The 16,028-nt window shown below is 43.8% G+C and overlaps 1 protein-coding gene across 6 annotated transcripts; it reads left to right on the forward strand.

Annotated features, from left to right (window-relative positions):
• The first annotated feature begins 288 nt into the window (after positions 1-288).
• Positions 289-8,227, forward strand: ING4 (inhibitor of growth family member 4). 6 transcript variants are annotated; one of them, XM_081127477.1, is made up of 8 exons: positions 289-495; positions 4,057-4,128; positions 6,027-6,193; positions 6,373-6,478; positions 6,654-6,759; positions 7,005-7,152; positions 7,398-7,459; positions 7,576-8,227. In XM_081127477.1, exons 1-8 carry the CDS (start codon positions 459-461, stop codon positions 7,613-7,615), a joined length of 738 nt encoding a protein of 245 aa, XP_080983603.1. In that variant the 5' UTR covers positions 289-458; the 3' UTR covers positions 7,616-8,227. The 6 variants fall into 6 exon arrangements, with proteins under 6 accessions (XP_080983603.1, XP_080983601.1, XP_080983600.1 ...); XM_081127475.1 differs by having other exon boundaries at positions 317-495; positions 6,373-6,487; XM_081127474.1 differs by having other exon boundaries at positions 403-495; positions 6,373-6,487; positions 6,651-6,759.
• The last annotated feature ends 7,801 nt before the right edge of the window (positions 8,228-16,028 follow it).

Genomic DNA, 16,028 nt, shown 5'->3' on the forward strand with positions numbered 1-16,028 from the left:
TCACCAGATTTATATTCTTCAAAAGCGATGAGATATGCTGAGAAGGGATATTTATGAAATATAACCCAACAGTCCAAGAGACAGGTTTTGTGGCTTGTTTTTACCTCATCACCGCACATTCCTGTTCTGGAGGGGGTAAAAGTTTGATAGAGATTGCAAAATGGCGACCTCCAGTGACGTCATGACTGCCGCCGTCGGTGGCGCGCGAGGGCTTAGAAAGGGCGGAAGCGGACTCAAGTCGCTTCAAGACGCCTCTAGACGCCTCTACGGGCGGTGCTGGATACTTACGCAAAAGGACAAGTGTCAACATTGGGCGGATGTATCACGGCGGATAATTTACTAAGGGCGGAAGTTCTTTTAAGGGCGGAAAGGCTCTAACCCAAGAATAATAGCTTCAGCGTCCGTCGCGATTCGGCTACTTCCGGTGCGAATCGGAAGTTGCTTTGTTTTGCTTCAAGATGGCTGCGGGGATGTATTTGGAACATTATCTGGACAGTAAGAGCAGGCTGGAGGAGGGGGTCAGGGGTCACAGAGTGGTGGGGCTGGGGTCGGGGCTGAGGAGATCTATGGCCCCGAAGTCCCGGTGGTTAGAAGGTCACAATTGTGAAGGCATTCCTGGAGAGGAAATATTGAAGGGTGTGAAGAAAGAGGGGGCGGGGCAGCAAGGTCGAACCCTCGCTTTTGGGTGTAGATGAGGGAGGGGCTGCGCGGTACGGCTGAGGGTTGTCGCTTGAAGGGCTGTTGGACTGAGCCGGGGAAATATTTGCTGCCCCCATAGCCAGGGTCTCCAGCCTCAGGCTATATTTTTTTCTCAAAATCATTCCGAATCTTTCTTCCCTTTTGCAGAATATAAATCTGGTCGTTTTAGTATATCACTTACTGCCAATTGGAGCAGCGACAGAGATCTCGCAGCTCCTCCGCTTAGTTTTTTCTCAGAAGCGGCTTCTTGTGGGAATGGGGGGTTATGAGTGACCACTGTCGGATGACGAACTGGAACGCTTCTCTTCTTGGAGTAAAGATCCAATTCCCTTCAAATGGAAATCTGGTGTTATATTTATGCCGTTTATGTTACCCACCCCTTCACAAAGCCTGTCACCATATGCGCTTACATTTGTCTTAGTGTTGGGAGCCATTCACTCATTCATTGAGGGTCTGCTGTATGGGCCAGACATAATAGCAGGTATTGGGCATACAAAAAAAAGAATAAGACATCTTTTATCCTCAACTGCTCATAGTCTAGTAGGAAACAGATTATGCTAATAAATATATAACAGTGGAACAAGTGAAATACTAAAACTATATTAAAAGGACACTTGGTAACACTGGAGAAAGAAAAGTTATTTACCTGGGAATGCAGGTAAGCTATACAGATGTGATGTTTGACTAGAGTCTTCAAGGATGAGTGTTTAATTGCCAGTGTGGAAAGAGAGAGGGAATTGCCGGTTAGGGTAAGCATCAGCAAAGGTATTATGATGGGTTTGTGGCCAGGTCGGGAAAAGTGAGGTCAGGAGTGTTTGATATATTGGACCCTAAGGTGGAAGAATGGGAAGTGAGACTGGAGAAAGAGGCAGGGCTAGGTTGTGCAAGGTTTTTTAAAGCCAAGCTAAGACACTTGTACTTGAATCCTCACCAGAGGATATTTTTTCCATTGCTTTTCAGAAAGAGTGGAAGGGAGAGAGAGGGAAAGAAACATCGATGTGAGAGAGAAACATCGATGTGAGAGAGACACATCGATTGGTTGCCTCCCGCATGTGCCCCGATAGGGGCCAGGATCTAGCCTGCAGCCGAGAGGTACATGCCCTTGACCGGAATCGAACTCAGACCCTTCAGTCTGCAGGCCGATGCTCTAACCACTGAGCAAAACCAGCTAGGGCAGAAACTTGCACTTTAGTGAGGAACCAACAGATTTTTAAAATAGAATGATTTTTATAAAGGAAAACAACTAATGTATGATAAATTGGAGCGTGATAACCTTTGTAATAGGGAGATCAATTAGTGATAACAGTCCTGCTCAGAAATGAGGACCTTATCTCAGGGAGTGACAGAAATATTAGGAGTTAAATATGACAGGACTGACTGACTTAAGTGGTTGAGAGAGAAGGAAGGATCTAAGGTGACTTTTTTTTAAATAAATAGTATGTCTTTATTATTTTAAAATATATCTTGATTGACTTCAGAGGGAGGAAGGGAGAGAGGTAGAAACATCAATGATGAGAGAGTCGTTGATCGGCTGCCTCCTTCATGCCCTCTACTGGGGATTGAGCCCACAACTCGGGCATGTGCCCTGACGGGGAATTGAACCTCAATCTCCTGGATCATAGGTCAGTACTCAACCACTGAACCACACCGGCTGGGCTAAAGTGACTGCTTAATTCCCTGCTTGGGAAGTGATGTAGACAGTATGTCATCAACAAGATAGGAAATTCAGGAGTAACTGCAATATGTTTAATTCAGTTTAGACTTAAGCATAAAAATGGTCATTGTATTCATGAGAATGAATGAGCTTGAGATCATTCAGAGAAAACAAGTGAGGAAATGAGAGGTTTAAAGAGTAATCTCAAGAAATAACATTTAAGGGACAGGCTATGGAAACATCAATGTGAGAATTACCAGTAAGTATAAGATTCAGAATCCTAAGAAGAAGAAAGTTACTCAGAGGAGAGGAGATGGCACCAACTGCTGCAGACATATATTTTAGGATAGGACTGATAACATTATTTGCTTTTATAAGTCATTGGTGACTTAAAGTAATCTCAGTAAACTGGCAGTAGCAGATCAGACGATATAGGTTAAAGCAGTGGAGGCATTTTAAAATTTGAAGTATAGTCATGCAAAGAGATTATTCTTTTATGGAAGAGACCTAAGAATTCATTCATTTTATACAAGTATTTATTGAGGACCCTTATATGCAAATCATAGTTCTAAACATTAGAGAAATAGGAGAAGACGACAGGCATGCCTAGTCCTTCTGGAAGGCTGGGGAGACAGATACCAAAAATATTGTAACTAATTACACAATTATTTAATTATAATTGGATAAGTGCAACGAAGTGTTAAGATAGAATAACTTGACAGCAAAATCCAGGGCACTTATTGGAGTCTGGAGAAATCAAGATTGAGCTGAACTTTGAAAAATAAACAGGAATTTAGTAGGCTGAGAGGTATGGTGGAGGTGGGATGAGGAAGACCAAGTGGTGCATTCCAGGCACAGAGAGCAGCATGTGGAAAGCCAAGTGGCAGGAAGATTGCTGGCCAGTTCCAGGCATGCAAAGAAGGTCAGTATGATCAGAGCGGAAGGAGCACGGAGGGGGATTGACATGAATCAAGGCTGGTGTGAGGTAAGCAAGGGCCAGAAAGTGCAGAACAGGACTAGGAATAGTGCTATAGGAAGTTACTGTAGGGATATAAGCAGAAAAGTGACTTGGTCAGATTGCTTTGTTTAAAATACATATATCTTTATTGATTTTAGAGAGAGGAAGGGAGGGAGGGAGAGAGAGAGAGAAACATCAATGATCAGAGAGTTGTCATTGATCGGCTGCCTCCTGCCCACCCCTGACTGGGGATCGAGGACGCAACCCAGGCATGTGCCCTGACTGGGAATTGAACCGTGATCTCCTGAATCCTAGGTCAGTGCTCAACTGCTGAGCCATGCCTGGCCAGGCAAGATTCGCATTTTTTAAAAGAACATTCTGGCTACTATATTGAGAGCAGATTGGAAGTGAGTATGTGATGACTGGTGGAGGATACCAGGAGAGTATTTGTAAATTGAGAGCAAGGAGCATGGAGGCAGAGATCAAAAATAAAGGAAAGAGAAAGGCTGATTTGTAGAGGTAAGTCACTGAAGGGGGAAAGGGTGGGCAAGCTGTGCAGAGATGGAGAGGTTAGTTGTGGAGAAAGGCAGACACGGCCTCTTCTGAGGAAGGAATGATGAATGCTGTCCCAGGTACATCTAGTGGTTCAAAGGAGGGAAATCTGGGTCCTGTTGTGGACCTACTTTAAAAGCAACTATAAGACCTATGAAGTCCAGTGAGTCTCAGTTTCTTCTTGTCTCCCTAGGTATTGAAAACCTCCCCTTTGAGCTCCAGAGAAACTTTCAGCTCATGAGGGACCTGGACCAAAGAACAGAGGGTAGGTACACAGTAAGGAGTCCATGTGTATATTGAATATATGTGATCATTTCTTTTTCTGTTCCGTGTTACCGTATCATCTGGTCTGATCCGGAGAACTTTGGCTTCTCTTTTTTTTTACTCTCTTGCATTTCTTAAAAGGAGAGTAATGATCTGCATTTCTACATCAGCCTTTCCATAACAAATGGAGCATTGCAACAATGCCTCAAGAATTCAGAGATGCTATGTTCTTTATATTTTCCTCAAGAAGAATTCAACAAACGAAAGTCAACTCTAGAATCATGTCCCCCATGTTTAAAATATTTATAGGAAGGATAGAATCTTTCTACTCCATTAATGTTAATTGCCACAAAATTCAGTGTGACTTGAGACTGCAACTCGTTAGAAGACAAGCTTTGCTGTATGAGTTCTTAAAGAGAAAGGAAAAAAAAGAAAGGCAGCAATTAACATCAGGATCTCTACACTGTATTCTTCAACCTTACAGGAGCATTAGATACCATCTGTGGCCTTCCTTGGAAGTTGAACAGATTTGGCTGCATTGAGGCATTCACTTGGAGCCTGAGGCTACACTGCAGTGGTCAGTTTGCTCTCTTCAAAGTCAAAGATGTCTGTTGGAGCTATCCCCCATACCTGCTGAAGGATATATAGGTCTTCCATCCTTATGAAACAATGCTCAACAATGTAACAAGCTGGCCCTAGCCGGTTTGGTTCAGTGGTTAGAGCGTTGGCCCGCAGACTGAGGGTCTGGGTTTGATTCCCGTCAAGGGCACATACCTAGGTTGCAGGCTTGATCCCAGGCTGCAGTCGGTACGAGTGCGGGAGGCAGCCAATCGATGTGTCTCTCACATCAATGTTTTTCTCTCTCTCCCTTCCACTCTCTGAAAAGCAATAGAAAAAATATCCTTGGGTGAGAATTAAAAAAAAAAAGAATATAACAAGCTGGTAATAGAATACCTAAAATTGTGATTTAAGTTACTCTGGGTAAGTTTACTTATGAAAAGGTGAACATCATCTAAAATCCTGGATGTAGGTCCTTGAGAACTGCCTGCTGAATTCTGAGAACCAGCTTGCTTGCTTTGTAATACAGTTCCAACTCTCGAGTTTATGCACAGAAAGGCCAGTTGGAGATTATCACATTACATACTTCTTCAGCTTTCTCCAGGGGCCTCGAAGAAGTGGGGTATAAGCATAGTGTGTGCGCAGTCCTTCCTGTTACCTGTTGCTGCACTATATTACAGTCATGCTTCTGTCTCTTTTTGGTCGACATTTTTTATGAGCCCTACCAAATTTTAGGCAGTAGATATCTATATTAAAATGTTTGGAGCAATATGTACGATAACAAACAGAAAAAAAGTGATGAGAACTGTAAGCAAGTTGCAAATGATGAGCAAAATACGGTGGACAGTAAGTAGAAAAATTGTTATGTCTCATTTTAAATGATGAGCTATCAATACACAGACCTGGAAGCCAGCAGCAGCAGATGACCCAGCCTGTTTACAGCACTCAGAGTTGTTTCTGCATATTTTTGCAGCGAGAAACCAGGTGCTTTTTGAGACAGAAATTCATCATTCAAGAAGCAGAAGCAAGCCCTGCAAAGAAGCATCTTCAGACAAAAACAAAAACATACTTTATGTTAGGTGCAGTGTGCCAAGGATCTCTCATCATGTTTCAATAACTTTATTTCCAACTCTGATAGCAATGTTTGCAGCATCTGAAGGCACCTTTAAAACAAATTTTATCAATTTGTATTGAGTACATGGAATTGTACCTATGAACACACTCAATATGTATTAGTTCAAAGGTTATCATTGTCAATGGAAAAGGTCCAAGGAACAAGAGGAAGAAGTGTGTATCACCTAGCCACTCAGGCCATTGTGACCAGGCCTCTCTCTGTTGTAGACCTGAAGGCTGAAATTGACAAGTTGGCCACTGAGTATATGAGTAGCGCCCGAAACCTGAGCTCCGAGGAAAAATTGGCCCTTCTCAAACAGATCCAGGAAGCCTATGGCAAGTGCAAGGAATTTGGTGACGACAAGGTGCAGCTTGCCATGCAGACCTATGAGATGGTATGGCCCTGTTCATGGCTCCCCACCTACCTCCCATCTAATCCTCAGGGTCCTAGACCTCTCCTTCAGCTGTTTTGGGATCTGTTTGGGGTCTGGGAGATTCATAAAATCTACCTTAGCCTATTTTCTTTTACTAACACCAGCCTTGTACCTCTTCCTTCTCCTTCCTTTCCACCCAGGTGGACAAACACATTCGGCGACTGGACACAGACCTGGCTCGTTTTGAGGCTGATTTGAAGGAGAAACAGATTGAGTCAAGTGACTATGACAGCTCTTCCAGCAAAGGCAAAAAGAGTGAGGAGGGGGGTGGGCTGTGAGAAGCGGATCGAGGATTCAGAGGGAGAAGAAGCCGGCTCTTCAGCTATGAGGAAGGGGCACCAGGTTGGAAAGGGGGAAGAAGGAGGACTTAACTCTTCTTTCTGTCTCCCTGCCTTTTGGCTTTTCCCTTCTTTCCTAGAAGGCCGGACTCAAAAGGAGAAAAAAGCTGCTCGTGCTCGTTCCAAAGGGAAAAACTCAGATGAAGAAGCCCCCAAGGCTGCCCAGAAGAAGTTAAAACTTGTACGCACGTGAGTGTATCAGGGAGCACTTTGCCAGATGACAATACTCCTCATTCCCACCCTGCACTGGCCCTTGCCACTTTCTCTGTCCTCTGTGCCATATTTCTTCTCCTTACCATTTTGGTATCTGCTGGACAGAGAGAAGAAGCCCCAAATCATTTGCCCCAGCAGAATCTCCTTCGACCACCTCTGAGAATCTCAAGTTGTAGCTTCCCTTCCTGCAGATGACACTTTCTTTTCCTCTTGGTATACAGAAGTCCTGAGTATGGGATGCCCTCAGTGACCTTTGGCAGTGTCCACCCCTCTGATGTGTTGGATATGCCTGTGGATCCCAACGAACCCACCTATTGCCTTTGTCACCAGGTCTCCTATGGAGAGATGATTGGCTGTGACAATCCTGATGTGAGAACCATTTTGCCTCAGGACGGTGGCTTCTGGGGACATGAAGTGGAAACAAGAGGGGTGGAAATGGTTGAATGGTGGGACATAAGGATAGGAGGAAGGTGGTTGGAATTGTTTGACCTTGGGGCCTCTAAGAATTCTCCAAAGGGATGGAAGGAATACTCCTAAGGAATCTATAAGGAGAGGCTTCTTTTCTTTCCTCTGACCCACTCTGGCTTGACTTCCACTTCTTCCATCTTTTCTAGTGTTCCATCGAGTGGTTCCACTTTGCCTGTGTGGGGCTGACAACCAAGCCTCGGGGGAAATGGTGAGTGAGAGAGTTCTGGTAGGAGCTGAACTGCCCCCACACTGAGTGGCAGAGGGCATTCTCCCTTTCACTCCCTTTCTCCCTCCCTTCTCTGCCACATTCTGTTTATTTTTTAGGTTTTGCCCACGCTGCTCCCAAGAACGGAAGAAGAAATAGATAAGGGCCTTGGATTCTGACATAGTTTCTTCCACATCCCCAGATCTGGGCTAGTGGGGAGAGGAATGCCTGTCCTGGGGTCAGGGGGTTCAGGGAGAAGTGGATGGTGCAGTATTGTCATCCCTTCTCCTCCCCTGTCCCCACTACTGGTGCTGAGGCTGCATTCAAATCCTGGTAGAGAGGGGTGCTGCAGCAACTAAGGGTATATGCTCTCATTCAGCTGGCCCCCTTCAGAAGGAAGTGGTCTTGCTCACTGTCCTTTGCCTCCATGCTGAGGTTGGTGCTGTACTTCCAAGGGATGGTCCTCTTTATTCCCCTTGCTTTGTATTTAAGGACTGGGGCAGTAGCATGGGGGCACTCCCCCCACCCTCCTAATTCCCTCCAACCTGTGAGGGGCTATGGTGTAATAAACTTCCATTGTTCTCTTCCTGCATTTTCCATGTTGGGGGCTCCCCCAGCTTATCTGGGCTGTAGCCCTGGTTGAAGGGCCACCCCTTCCTCTGTGCCAAGAGGCTTCATCTTGGCCTTGTGAATGGGAGAGGGGGCAAAGTGGAATGCAAATAAGCCACATGTAAAGAAACTTAGGTAGGTGAATAAAAGCTATACCTGTTGGCCTGCTGTGTTTTTTATAGACACCATTTTAGTACATGTGCTAACCATTTTTTATTTTATTTTTTGCATTCTCTGGGTTGGATAAGAGGTGGGAGGATGACATGCCAAAAGTAAAGACAAGCCTGGCCGGGGATGGCTCAGTGGTTAAGCTTCGACCTAGGATCCGGAAGATCACAGTTCGATTCCTGGTCGGGGCACATGCCCGGGGTGCGGGCTTGATCCCCAGTTGGGGGCGTGTGGGAGGCAGCTGATCAGTGACGACTCTCATCATTGATGTTTCTATCTCTCTCCCTCTCCCTTCCTCTCTCTGAAATCAATAAAGACATATTAAAAAAAAAAAAAGTTAAGACAAGACATGGAACCAGAAGTCCACCAGAATCCACAACTTCTCAACTTGGGAAGGACAAAGCTGGGTGGCTAGGGCTGGGGGGAAGGGGAGGTTGCCTCAGACCAGTGGGAAACCACTACCCTAGACTGAGCCATGTTTATACCTGAGCTCCCCCACACCTGACCCGTACTCTTTGTTTCCCCTTTTGACCCCTTTCTTACCTGGAGGATTCCTCTCTGTTTCCTACCCAGGTAGGCCCTGACTTTTGTATTCTGCTCCCCCAGAACCTTGCCTATACTCACATTTAGGCCTCACTACCTGTTGGGCGATTTGTTTCTTAAAGCAGGTTTCCTCATCAGTAAAATAGGGATGATAATAATAGTGTCCATTATGGGATTACCTTGAAAAATAAGGTGGTGCATATAAAGAACTACATAGGATCTACTTCATCAAAGGTAATCAAAAACTCCCAACAAACAAAAGTCCTGGACTAGATGGCTTCATAGGTGAATTTTATCAAACATTCAAAGAACTAACACCTATAATTCTCAAAACTATTCCAAAAAATTCAAGAGGTGGGAAGACTTCCAAGCTCATTTTACAAGAATAGCATTATTCTAATTCCAAAACCAGATAAAGACACTACAAAGAAAGAAAATTATATGCCCTGCCAGGCGTGGCTCAGTGGTTGAGCGTCGACCTGGGATCCAGGTGATCGGGGTTCGATTCCTGGTCAGGGCACATGCCTGGGTTGTGGGCTCGATCAATGACTCTCTCATCATTGATGTTTCTCTCTCTCTCCCTCTTCTTTCCTCTCTCTGAAATCAATAAAGACACATTAAAAAAAAAGAAGGAAAATTATAGGCCAATATCCCTGATGAATGTAGATTATAAAATCTTCAACAAAATATTAGCAAATTGGATCCAGCAATATAATAAGAAAGATCATACATCATGGTTTTACGTGATGGGGTTTATTCCAGAGATGCCAGGTTCGTACAATATCTGCAGATCAATAAATGTGAGAGCCCGGCTGGGCGTGGCTCAGTGGTTGAGCATCGACCTAGGATCCAGGCGATTGGGGTTCGATTCCTGGTCGGGGCACATGCCCGGGTTGCGGGCTCGATCAATGATTCAGTCATCATTGATGTTTCTCTCTCTCCCTCTCTTTTCCTCTCTCTGAAATAAAGATATATTTTATAAATAAATAAATAAATAAATAAATAGATGTGATACACCACATAAACAAAATGAAGGACAATTATATGATCATATCAATAGATGGAGAAAAAGCATTTGATAAAACCCAGCACCCATTTATGATGTAAACTCTCAGCAAAGTGAGAATAGAGGGAACATCCCTCAACATAATAAAGGCCATATGTGACAAACCCACGGCCAACATACTCAATGGGCAAAAACTAATTGTGTTTCCCTTAAGATCAGGAACAAGAAAAGAATGTCTGCTTTTACCACTCTCATTCAACATAGCACTGGAAGTCCTGGCCACAGCCATCAGACAAGAAGGAAAAACAGGAATCAGAACTGGAAAGGAAGAAGTAAAACTGTCACTATTTGCAGATGACATGATACTGTATATAGAGAACCCTAAAGATTCCACCAAAAAACAGAACTGATAAATGAATTTAGTAAAGTAGCACGACATAAAATAAATATCCAGAAGTTGAGTTTTTATATGCCAATAATGAACTATCAGAAAGGGAAACTAAGAAAACAATCCCATTTACAATTACGTAAAAGTGTGTGTGTATACACACACACACGCGCGCGCACACACATATATGTGTGTGTAATACCTAGGAATAAATTTAACCAAGGATGTAAAAGACCTGTACTTGGAAAATTATAAGACACTGAATAAAGAAATTGAAGACGATACAAATAAGTGGAAACATATACCATGTTCATGGGTAGGAAGAATTAACATCATTAAAATGTCCATACTACCCAAAACAATCTATGGATTCGACGCAATATCTATTAAGATATCAATGGTGTATATCACAGAACTAGAACAAAAATTTATATGGAACCACAAAAGACCCCAAATAGCAACAGCAATCTTGAGAAAGAACAAAGTTGCAGGAATCACACTACCTGGTATCAAAGTATACTACAAAGCCATAGGATAAAAACAGTACGTTACTTTTTTTTTTTAATCCTCACCTAAGGATATTTTTCCCACTGCTTTTCAGAGAGTGGAAGGGAGAAAGAGACACTGATGTGAAAGACATATTGATTGGTCGCCTCCTGCACAAGCCCTGACGGGCTAGGGATTGAGCCTGCAACTGAAGTACATGCCTTTGACTGGAATTGAACCCAAGAACCTTCATTCCGCAGGCCAACACTCTAACCACTGAGTCACACTGGCTAGGGCAACATGTTACTTTTTAAAATAAAAACAATTGAATCTGGCCAGTGTGGCACAGTTGGTTGAGCACTGTCCCATGCATCAGGAGGTTGGTGGTTTGATTCCCAGTCAGGGCATATGCCCCGGTTTTGGGTTTAATCCCCAGTAGGGGGCATGCAGGAGCAGTAGATCGATGTTTCTATCTCTCCCTCTCTCTGAAATAAATAAAAACAAATTAAAAGTTTTTGAAAAATAAAAACAATTGAATCATATGGTATATACAGTAGTACCCTTTATCTGTGGTTTTACTTTCTGTGGTTTGTTAACTGTGGTCAACCATGGACAAAAATATTATTTGGAAAATTCTAGAAATAAACAATTTCTAAGTTTTAAATTTTTTAAAAAAGGGTGAAACTGGCATAAAAACAGACATATAGATCACTGGAACAGGATAGAGAGCCCAGAAATAAATCCACACCTTTATGGTTAATTAATATTTGACAAAGGAGGCAAAAGCATACAATGGGGTAAAGACAGTCTAGTCAGTAAGCGGTGTTGGGAAAATTGGACAGATAGGTGGAAGAAAAAAAAAAAAGAACACCTTCTTACACCATGCACAAGAATAAACTAAAAAGGGATTAAAGATATAATTGTAACACTCAAAACCATAAAAATCCTAGAAGGAAACATAGGCAGTAAAATCTCGGACATTTCACATAGCGATATTGTTTCTCATATATCTCCTCTAGAGAGGGAAACAAAAGAAAAAAAATAAACAAATGGGACTACATCAAATTAAAATTTTTAAAAAAAATATATCTTTATTGGGAGGAAACAAGATGGCGGCGCAGGTAGCAGCTGCACCCGCCGCCTCCCGCAACCACATCAAAATTACAACTAAAATACAGAACCACCATCACTCAGAACCTCCTGAAATCTGGCTGCACAGAAGCCCCACAACCAGGGAGCTGAAGGAGCATTGAGACTGGGAGGAGGGGCGGGGACGTGGGCGGATAGGGGCTGAATCTGAGACGCAGCCGTGGGCCCACACCTGGTGCTGCAGGGTAAACCCGGGAGGGAATCTTGTCAGCGCAGAGGTTTCCCGGAGGAGGGAGGGGTCCCAGCCCAGGGATTCAGGGCCAGGAAGAGAAGTCCCCACTACTTGGGGTTGTGAAAATCAGTGGGGACTGTCACTGAGGGGCCTGGAGGGTGCTGGAGTCCCAGGCAGCTCCTCTTAAAGGGCCCGGCATGGACTCACTCAGACGCGCTCCCTCTGAGCCCAGCGCCAGGCAGCAGCTGGAAAGGACCTGGGACAATAGGGAGGAACTAACCTGCCTGAAATTGGGACAAGAGGTGGAGGGGCAGCTTCCTCCCAAGCAGAAGGGCTGGGGGAGGCCATTGCTCCTTTGGTGAGTCCTCCCCCCACAGACAGCCGGCAGGCAGGCACCATATTTGAATTGCTAGCACCTGACTCACACCTTTGGCCCCGCCCCATGATTCCTGAAAGCCCCGCCCCTCCCCACCTGCAGCTCATCCAGGCCATTTCCAGGGGCTTTTCCATGCAAGTGGCCTCTCGAGCCTCATGCTTAGGACTTTCCTAAAATCTCTCAAACAAGCAGCAGCATGCCCCATATGGTTTGATAAGTGGCCCCAGGCCTGGCACTAGCAGCAGCCTGCATTGGTGCATAGCTTGGCCTCTCCTGGGCAACGCCAAGCCCAGCACAAGTAGCAGCCAACTACGGTTTGCTGTGTAGCTCATGTTGGGTGGCCCTGGGCAAGGCACCGGCAGAGGCTGACTTTGCACCTCCCAGGAGGCCCCAGAGACAGTGCACCTGGTGGTCAGACTTGGCCACACTCTATTACAACCCTACCACAGCCACGAGTGACACACTCAAGGGGCGCACTTGGTGAACACCGAAGCTCCACTGAAGTAAATATTGCTCCATAGGAGTGTCTCCAGCACAGCAACTTTTTGGCTATAGTTGCAGCTGGTCCTCACAGCTGATTGGCCTGGGGGTCAATTCCTCCCAGTGACACCAACAGCAACCAAGGCTAAACTACAACAGGACAGTGCACACAGCCCACACAGGGGAGCACCTGGAAGGCCCAGCTCAGGTGACTGGGGAGGCTGAGCCACTGGACCCCACAAGACACCTACTACAAAAAGCCACTCTACAAATTCCAGGAGACATAGCAGTTCTACTTAATACATAGAAACAAACACCTGGAAGCAGCCAAAATGTGGAGGCAAAGAACATGTCACAAAGGAAAGAACAGAAGAAATCTCTAGAAGAGAAACTAAATGAAAGAGATCCAAGCAAGCTAACAGATACAGAGTTCAGAATTTTGTTTATAAGAATGCTCAACCATATTAGTAAGAGTTTTACAAAAATAACTGAGAAAATCGATAACATAATAAAGTACCAATTTGAAATGAAGGCTACACAAACTGAAATGAAGAATAATTTACAGGGAATCAACAGTAGAGTAGAGGATGCTGAGAATCAAATCAGCAATTTGGAACATGAGGAAACAAAAAACACCCAACCAGAAGAGCAAAAAGAAAAAAGAATCCAGAAATGTGAAGATAGTATAAGGAGCCTCTGGGACAATATCAAGAGCCCCAACATTTATATTATTGGGGTGCCAGAAGGAGAAGAAAGAGAGCAAGAAATTGAAAACTTATTTGAAAAAATAATGACAGAAAACTTCCCCTACCTGGGGAAAGAAATAGACTTACAAGTCCAGGAAGCACAGAGGGTCCCAAACAAGAGGAGCCCAAAGAGGCCCACAGCAAGACACATCATAATGAAATTGCCAAAGGTTAAAGACAAAGAGAGAATCTTAAAAACAGCAAGAGATAAGCAGTTAGTTACCTACAAGGGAGCACCCATATGTCTGTCATCTGATTTCTCAACAGAAACCTTGCAGGCCAGAAGGGAGTGGCAAGAAATATTGAAAGTGATGAAAAAGATGGTCATATTTCAGAGGGAAGAGGGAAGAGGGAAGAGGGAAGGGGGATGGAGGGTGGGAAGAGATTAACCAAAGAAGTTATATGCATATATGCATAACCCATGGACACAGACAGTAACGGGGTAAAAGCCTGGGGAGGGGGTGGGAGCGAGGTGTTGGGGGTCAATTGGGGGGGAAAAATGGGACACCTGTAATACTTTCAACAATAAAGATAAATTCAAAAAAATAAAATAAAATAAATATATCTTTATTGATTTCAGAGAGGAAGGGAGAGAGAGAGAGAAACATCAGTGATGAGAGAGTCATTGATCGGCTGCCTTCTGCACGCCCCTCACTAGGGATTGAGCCCACAACCCAGACATGTGCCCTGACTGGGAATCGAACCTCTATCTCCTGGATCCTAGATCAATGCTCAACCACTGAGCCACAGCTGGCCAGGCCAAACTAAAAAGTTTTTGCACAGCAAAGGAAACCATCAATAAAATGAAAAAACCCGCTGAATGGGAGAACATATTTGCGAATGATACATTCGCTAAGGGGTTAATATCTAAAATTTATAAAAAACTTATACAACTCAACACTAAAAAAAATACAACAGTCCAGTTCAAAAATAGGCAAAGGATCTGAATAGACACTTTTCCAAGACAACATACAGATGGCCAATAGACATATGAAAAAATACTCAATGTCACTAATAATTAGGGAAATGCAAATAAAGAATACATGAGCAGCAACTCACACCTGTTAGAATGGCTGTCATCAATAAATCAACAAACAATAAGTGTTGTCGAGGATGTGGAGAAAAGGGAACCCTTGTGCACTGTTGGTGGAAATGCAGATTGGTACAGCTGCTGTGGAAAGCAGTATGGAGATTCCTCAAAAAATAAAATGGAACTGCCTTACGACCCAGTGATTCCAATTCTGGGAATATACCTGAAGGAACCCGAAACACTAATTCGAAAGAATACATGCACCCCTATGTTCATTGCAGCATTATTTCCAATAGCTAACATTTGGAAGCAGCCCAAGTGCCCATCAGTAGATGAGTGGACAAAAAAGCTGTGGGACATTTACACCATGGAATACTCTGCAGCTGTAAAGAAGAAGGATCTTTTATCCTTTGGGACAGTATGGATAGACCTGGAAAGTATTATGCTAAGTGAAATAAACCAGTTAGAGAAAGACAAATGCCATATGCTTTCACTTACATGTGCAGTCTAATGAACAAAAAAAAAACACAACGAAAATGAAACATACTCATAGATACAGAGAACAGACTGACAGCTGTCAGAGGGGAGGGGGTTGGGGGCTGGGTGAAAAAGGTGAGGGGATTAAGCAAAAAAAACACACCTTCATAGACAGACAACAGTATGGTGATTATAAGAGGGAAAGGGGGGTGGGGGAAGTAGGAGAGGGTAAAAGGTGGATAAGTGGTGACGCAGTGAGACTTGACTTTGGATGGTGAACACACAATACAACATACAGATGATGCATTACAGAACTGTACACTTGAAACTTATATAATTTTATTAACCAATGTCACCTCTGTAAATTCAATAAAAATTTTAAAAAGATATCTGAAAAATAATAATAAAATCTCCCAGCTGGCATGGCTCAGTGGTTGAGTGTGGACCCATGAACCAGGGGGTCACGGTTCGATTCCCAGTCAAGGCACATGCCCAGGCTTCCCGTTTGATCCCCGGTAGGGAGCTACAGGAGGCATACTATCAATAACTTGTGTCATTGACGTTTCTCTCTCTCCCCCTCTCCCTTCTCTCTGAAATCAATAAAAACATATTTAAATTTTTTTTTAAATAATAAAACCTATTTTCCTCTAAGACCGAGATAAGCACAATCTCTGTAAGACAGTAGACTTCAACAGCCTGTTGAGCAGTACAGCTTCATTCGTTCATTCTACCGCCATTTACTGAATGCTGGCCATGTGACAGAATAGTAAGATAGGCCATGCCTGCCATCGCAAAGCCCGCAGTCCAGGAAGGAAAGACAGACACGTAAAGAAACAATTGCAATAATATGTTGGAAGTGCTTACTGTAATAAAAGTGAAAATAAAGCCTACAGGAACCTAAAGGAGAATAGGATCCTTTATTAATGTTCCTGGAGACATTTA

Source organism: Miniopterus schreibersii (assembly GCF_964146895.1).
Source record: "Miniopterus schreibersii genome assembly, chromosome: 2".
NCBI classification, from domain to species: Eukaryota; Metazoa; Chordata; class Mammalia; order Chiroptera; family Miniopteridae; genus Miniopterus; species Miniopterus schreibersii.

Bases quoted from the DNA above. Each gene is read 5' to 3' on its own strand.
- ING4 (XM_081127474.1), top strand. From the start codon at position 459: ATGGCTGCGGGGATGTATTTGGAACATTATCTGGACA. The intron at 6,488-6,650 runs GTGAGGAGGGGG...CTTCTTTCCTAG, and splicing joins TTCCAGCAAAGGCAAAAAGA to AAGGCCGGACTCAAAAGGAG. The intron at 7,460-7,575 runs GTGAGTGAGAGA...TTTATTTTTTAG, and splicing joins ACCAAGCCTCGGGGGAAATG to GTTTTGCCCACGCTGCTCCC.